At 41.6% G+C, this 6057-nt stretch overlaps 1 protein-coding gene across 1 annotated transcript; it reads right to left on the bottom strand.

Moving 5' to 3' along the window:
• Positions 1-825: 825 nt before the first annotated feature.
• Positions 826-3119, bottom strand: LOC110100987 (O-fucosyltransferase 35-like). The gene is made up of 3 exons (XM_020828718.2): positions 2859-3119; positions 1083-1606; positions 826-853 (listed from the first exon to the last, which is right to left on the bottom strand). The coding sequence occupies exons 1-3, from the start codon at positions 3117-3119 to the stop codon at positions 826-828; spliced, it is 813 nt and encodes a 270-aa protein (XP_020684377.2).
• Positions 3120-6057: the final 2938 nt, after the last annotated feature.

Here is a 6057-nt window from a genome sequence, read left to right as displayed (position 1 = left end):
TGGACGGCCTTTCTGAGACAGTGCTAGAGGATAACTTCATGAAGGAATTAACACCGGAGATTCGGGCAGCGGTTAGAGTAATGAGGCCTTGTGACTTGTGAGAGGCTATGGAGCTAGCTCAATTGGTAGAAAATCAGAGGCACCTGGAGAGAGAGACATGAGACCCGTACAAGATGACCACCACGTTATTGAAATCTACGGAGCCAACACCGGATATTCTTCGGGGGACCTTGAAGGAAAAGAATGCATGAGGAAGACTTGGGGACTGTTTAGGGATTTTCTTTTGATTTGTATGCATTAAATAGTTGGGTTTACTAGAGTTTTTCAATTGCTTTTGGGCGCTAGCTAAGTGATGAACTATCACTTTAAGCAAATGATAGAAGTGATGCTACATGGAGGAAGGTGGGATAACCACCACAATGGCGCCTCTTTAAAAGTAGTAAAGATCCTATGAGATTTTACAAAGTTGCTCATAGTGATAAGGTAAATATCCAGATAAAATCAAATCATTATGTGGATTCTTAATTAATTATGAATTAAAATTAAATCTTTCACTTTACTCTCTCTCACTAAATTACAACTCCTCTTCAGTCTCCTGATATCTCTCTCATCTTAAATTGTTACATTACCCTTATAGTACTATATATAACAACAGGTCCCTCTTTTTTCTTCTCGGAAGCTCATCTCTTCAATTCCCTTACATCTTCCTAAGGAAGAAATCAAGTCAACTTTCAAGAAACTGAAGAGAAAGAAGACCAAGAAGGGGATCCACAACATCCCATCATCAAATTGCCATCAAACGATTCTCCGCCTAAATCAATGGTATCAGGCAATGTTTTTCTCCATGAAATTTCTGTTGGCCGTATTAATAAAAGCATAAACTCAGAAAGAAAAATAGGCACAAGATTAATTAGTATCTCCCATAGATATTGATATATATGCAACAAGAAAAAAATGCATACATGAATAGGCACATTCATAGTTAGACTATTTACTATTATGGAGACATCTCACATGTGTGACAAAAATACAAATGTGCACATAAATGTAGACATGCATAAAGGAAGCATAAATATAGATACCTATCTGGATTAATTGTTTTTTTGAAGTTCTCAAACCGCCTATGACCCTGCACAGCCTTTGCCATATTTCCATCATATGTGTAAATAAAAACATCGCTCTGAAGAGCAACAACATAGTCCAACCCAGCAAGCATGTTCTGGTGATTTCTGAAAGGTCTAAGTTCGTCTTCTGAAGACAAGGTTGAATGAGAGTGAATGTGTGGAAAATCATCTGTAAGATACTTCATGCTACCATTTCCGAAGGCTTCACCAGCCACCAAGTATATGCGTGTGCTTGATGGAAATCCCAATCCTTTGAGGAGAAGGGATGTTTCCCTCGGAGTTAAAGGACAACCACCCTGCTTTCGTCTCTCAGAACCATCAATCTCCTTCTCCTTCCAATGGCTCACTTCATAACGCATATCTCGGAGTTCCTCCGCTTCACTTTTTGTCAAATTATTGCTACAACCTGTAAAAGCAAGCATGTCTTCTTCATATCTGCAAAAAATGAAAATCAAATCACTTTTTAAGCCTGCAATGTGATGCTAAAACCAACAAAAAAGGACAAACGAATAAGAAAAAACATATAAAAAGAACATGCATAATACAAAGCAAAGCGTGTTAAGGCAGTGTATTACTACAAGTGGTGTCAATGAAAGCTAATTTGACCTTTGAATAAGATTGCTAACAGGTACAACAAAACAAAGAAACAATTCTTTTGTACAGAAAAATAATAATAATAATAATAAAATCTTTGTACAGAATTTAACATTTCTTAACTAGCGCACAAAATTGTTTTACCAACCATTGGATGTAGAAACTCTAAGCTGCAACTGTCAGAATCATAAAATAAAAAAATAATAATTAACTCCAACTGATAAAAACATATCAAAGATGCTACTTGTATTCAGAAATGACTCTGTGGGGCTAATTTGGTTCAAGTTTTCAAGAAGTAATGCTTTATGAATGACAATTCATTTCGAAAGTACAAGGCCCATTTTAAAATGGAGAAAAGTTTGGTTAAGTGTTAGAAGGAATCACCAATTTAATGGGGTGATAATAGCAAAATGGTTCTGTATGAACACAACAATCTACGCATGGAAATAGCACTACAAATTGGATTGCAGCCATGTCAGACACAAGCCAGAAAACATCACTGCAGCTTTAATTTATAGGATGCACTTTTTATCTAAGTTCAAATCAAACATTGTTTCATTCTTTTTAAAACACTCAGCATTCAAAAACCCATGTATCCGTCCTCTCTAAATGGCTCTCTTTGTTTCATCGAGAGTGTTACATTTCTTGGAGGAAGAGAGGTACTTCTTCATCTTAGATGTGAGAGAGAGAGAGAGCGGGAGAGAGAAGGGAGCTAACAGGAACCTATTCATCTTTTGAATTTATTACAAAGGGGCTTTTACCATCATCCTACAATGCCTATTTATAGGCATTTACATATGGTGTAATAACTCGCAGATCAACCTGATGTGAGATAAACATGCGGCAAGAGTTGCTTAGGTTTTAACAATAAATATTGAACATAAACTTTGCTATTTAAGAACTTATGCTTCACTCAATTCAAACTCGTAGAATTTTTCAATAAGAGATTAAGTGATGACAAAAGTTACAAGTAGGATAACAGGACAATCTCAATAACTACGAAACAAAATAATAATGTTAATAACAAGTAAACAAGAATCCACAGCGTAACATCAAGATATGGTCACTTAGAGTTCTTTCTCACTCAATCACTCTTAGGCTTTAGCGAAGGAGTACGAAGCACACGAGGAGAGAGATTACCACTAAAAAGATGGCGCCAAGGATCTTCGTCGGTGGAGAGGTAGCCGGCGGTGGAGGAAGTTGTGGATGACCAACGATTATCCAACGACCCGGTGGAAGGTGCTCTTCAATCAACAATGTCAGTTGGTACAATATGCGGTCGATGTACCCTTCAACAGTTTCGTTGTTGCCAAAGAAGACGTCAAAGAACGGGGATCCAAGAATGTTCGTCCTTCCTTGATCGTCGAATACAAATCTGTGGTCGAATTCAGGATCGACCATGCACCAATTATGAGGTTGGGAGGAGAGGTTGTATTCTTCTCTTGGCTTCAAGTTTCATGAGCAAACTAAGGTTTCCCAAGAGAAGGGTTGCAAGGGAAGGAGCGGCCAAGGTAGGGAGAAGGGGGGCGGGTGGTTTGGATGAGAGAGCTTAGGTTAGGTTTAGGAGAAGATGAGATTTAATCCAAATCTGAAAATAATTTCATATTTTGAGTAAATTTGGAGGGAACTAATTTGAAATTTGAAACCAAATTAATTAGGGATGGAGCCTCATTAGGAAGCCAAGAGGGAATTTCCCCTACATGTGGCCGGCGGCATTAAGAGGGAGAGGGGAGGGGATTATGGAGAAATTAAACACTTTCCAAACAAGTTGAGGCCAATTAGGAGGGAAAATAATAATTCTGCTCTAAATGAAATTTGGATTGGGTTCAAATTTGAAAACTTACCTTATTTAGACTATTGTAAATATGGAAAGTTTTGAGTTTCAAAATTTTCTATCTTCTCCCTTTATTGCAATAACCAAATTAGGGGGTCATTATGATGATTGAAATAATCATAATGATTGGGAATATAGATGGGGCCGACGGTCAAGGAGGGAAGGAGGAGGCTAGGTGTCGAGTTGGGGTGGTCCAGAGCTAGGCCGACGGGTGGGGGTTTGGAAGAGAAATTTGGTGGGATAAAGGGGAGATATTTTGGTTGCGGGAAGAAGGTGGAAAGATGACGAGGAGCCGGTGGGAGAAAACGGAACTAGAATATATAACGTAAAAGAAAACCACAAGCCACAGACTCTTCTGGTGACTGGTGGGTATTGCGCTTACCCACTCGTTGGGCTCTCCCTTCTCTCTAGTGCACTCACAAGAAGAAGAAGATAAAATAAAATATCATATCATTCATCATCCTACTACAACACATAGGTCCGCTATATATAGGCCTCTAACATGAAAAAGGAAAAGTACAAACTTGCCCTCCGGGCTACAATAACAAGACACTCCCCATAAGGATAAAATCGAAAAACAACAAAACTAAATAAAGCATAATGCATACATCAAAACTAAATAAAACATAATGCGTCAAAAGTAAAGACGCTAAATCATAACCATCGATCTACGATTCCGTCGCCAATACACGTGTCTGAATCTCTGAGTGATGTCCTCATTACAACCTAATCTAAAATCGGACCAATACACAACAATATCCACCATGGTCCGATTTTACAATCAAAGAACCACATGTGCGTCTTTTGCGATTTGACCAGCTCCCTGCACTAACTCCACTAGCAAACCCGCAGAACCGAGCCCAATACCGCTCGCGATCTGCCTTCACTGTGCGTTCCGATCCACGGCTTCAGCTTGCGCTCTCGCGCATTCTAACCCACACGTGCCTGCACCCGTTGTTGTGCCTCCCGTGATTTGCCGATCGTGCATTGTGCATTGCCTACTGCATGCTTCTGGCCCACGCATTTGCTCCTACGCGGCACGCCCACGCTCCAGCATCGAGAACACTCCGACTCACCAATCTTCCTTGGGCACCCGTGCGAGCTCCAACAAGCGACATCGCACGAGCCTCCCATATAATTTTGAGTCTACAACCAACATACTGCCCCGAGATTCTTCATCTTGCTAGTTTTGATCTCCGCTGCTTCGACACACCAAAATTGTTGATCCTGCTTGCTGGTTTTCCCTTTTTAAAACTCTACCTCAAAAGATCATAATTGATACTAGAACAAATTCTTGCTCTCATACTGATCTGCCGCGAACAAGATTGCAAGTTCTGTTGTTCTTCTTCCACTTCACAGGTCAACCTTCAAGCATTTCCTTATTCTTCAACTTGTTCAACAGCTCCCTCATTGTAAAAGTTCAGCTTCCTGTCCCATCAATATTATGCTCGGACTTACTGGACGGGACCGAATTCTTCTCCTTCATCCCGACATCCACTTCCTCCACTGGCTTCCTTTGCTCACACAAAACGTGACTCGTCCGCAACCTAACTAGCCACCCGTGGCACCCCGCACTCTGTGCATCCATGAGGAACGCCCGTGCTCACACCATTGCGCGTTTGGCCCAGCCAGCGTCCGCCTGTACCCAACAACATTCGACCGGCCCACCTGTGCAATCTCCCGCACGCGCGCTTCCGACCCAGGTGACCACAGGATGCACCACACATGGAACGTCTTTTGCTTAACCAAGTGGTCGCCTTCTACCCGCGCCTGTACCAGGCCTCTTGTCTGCCTCTGAGACTGCTTCTGCACCTATCCGCCTCGACTAAAGCCCCACATCCAAGAAACATACCAGACTTTGTTGCACGTACGAGAGTACGAGACCCACGCAACAAACCGCTCCAAGAGGTCTCCCTGCTCCCTTGAATACAAGAATCTTCCTCATTCCTCGAGATCGCCTCAATGAGGCTCTAATATTACTTGTTATGATTCTTACAAGAGGAAGAAGATGATGAATCTTCTTGATCTTGAATGAGAGAGAGAAAGAGGGAGAGAGGAAGCACACATAAATCACTTATTCCTTATTCATGAGCTATTAAAAGGGGTCAAATTACATAAGCCGATAAGCCTAAACATCCAACATATAGGAATTTGGACACTGGTGTGATGTCTCTGTGGAACCACTAATCCTCAAACTAGCTAAAATACAACAATCTCCATCTTGGGCCAAATTTTACCCAACAAAAAAATAAAAGACCACTTGTTTACAAGAACTCACCCTTGCCACAATTCGACTAGCTCCTTGCACTAACTCCACGAGCAAACCCACTAAACCAAGCCCAATTCTGCTTGCGAACGGCATCCAATGTACATTCTGATCTACGGCTCCCGCTCACGCTCCCATGCATTCTAAACCACATGCACCTGTGCCCCTCGCTGTTCCTCCCGTGATCCGCACGCTCATGCCCTGTACATCTTGCTCCCGCGCAACATAGCCACTCCAAC

The sequence above is a fragment of the Dendrobium catenatum genome, unplaced genomic scaffold (assembly GCF_001605985.2).
Source record: "Dendrobium catenatum unplaced genomic scaffold, ASM160598v2 fragScaff_scaffold_298, whole genome shotgun sequence".
Classification (NCBI taxonomy): Eukaryota; Viridiplantae; Streptophyta; class Magnoliopsida; order Asparagales; family Orchidaceae; genus Dendrobium; species Dendrobium catenatum.
The sequence above is the reverse complement of the archived record's forward strand: the minus strand, read 5'-3'. Positions and strand labels throughout refer to the sequence as shown.

What these genes read in the sequence shown, in the direction of transcription:
- LOC110100987 (XM_020828718.2), bottom strand. Translation starts at nt 3,119, where the DNA reads ATGGTCGATCCTGAATTCGACCACAGATTTGTATTCGACGATCAAGGA. An exon ending in TTGGCGCCATCTTTTTAGTG is followed by an intron (nt 1,607 to 2,858) that starts GTAATCTCTCTC and finishes TGTTGGTTTTAG; the next exon opens with CATCACATTGCAGGCTTAAA. An exon ending in AAAACAATTAATCCAGATAG is followed by an intron (nt 854 to 1,082) that starts GTATCTATATTT and finishes TACGGCCAACAG; the next exon opens with AAATTTCATGGAGAAAAACA.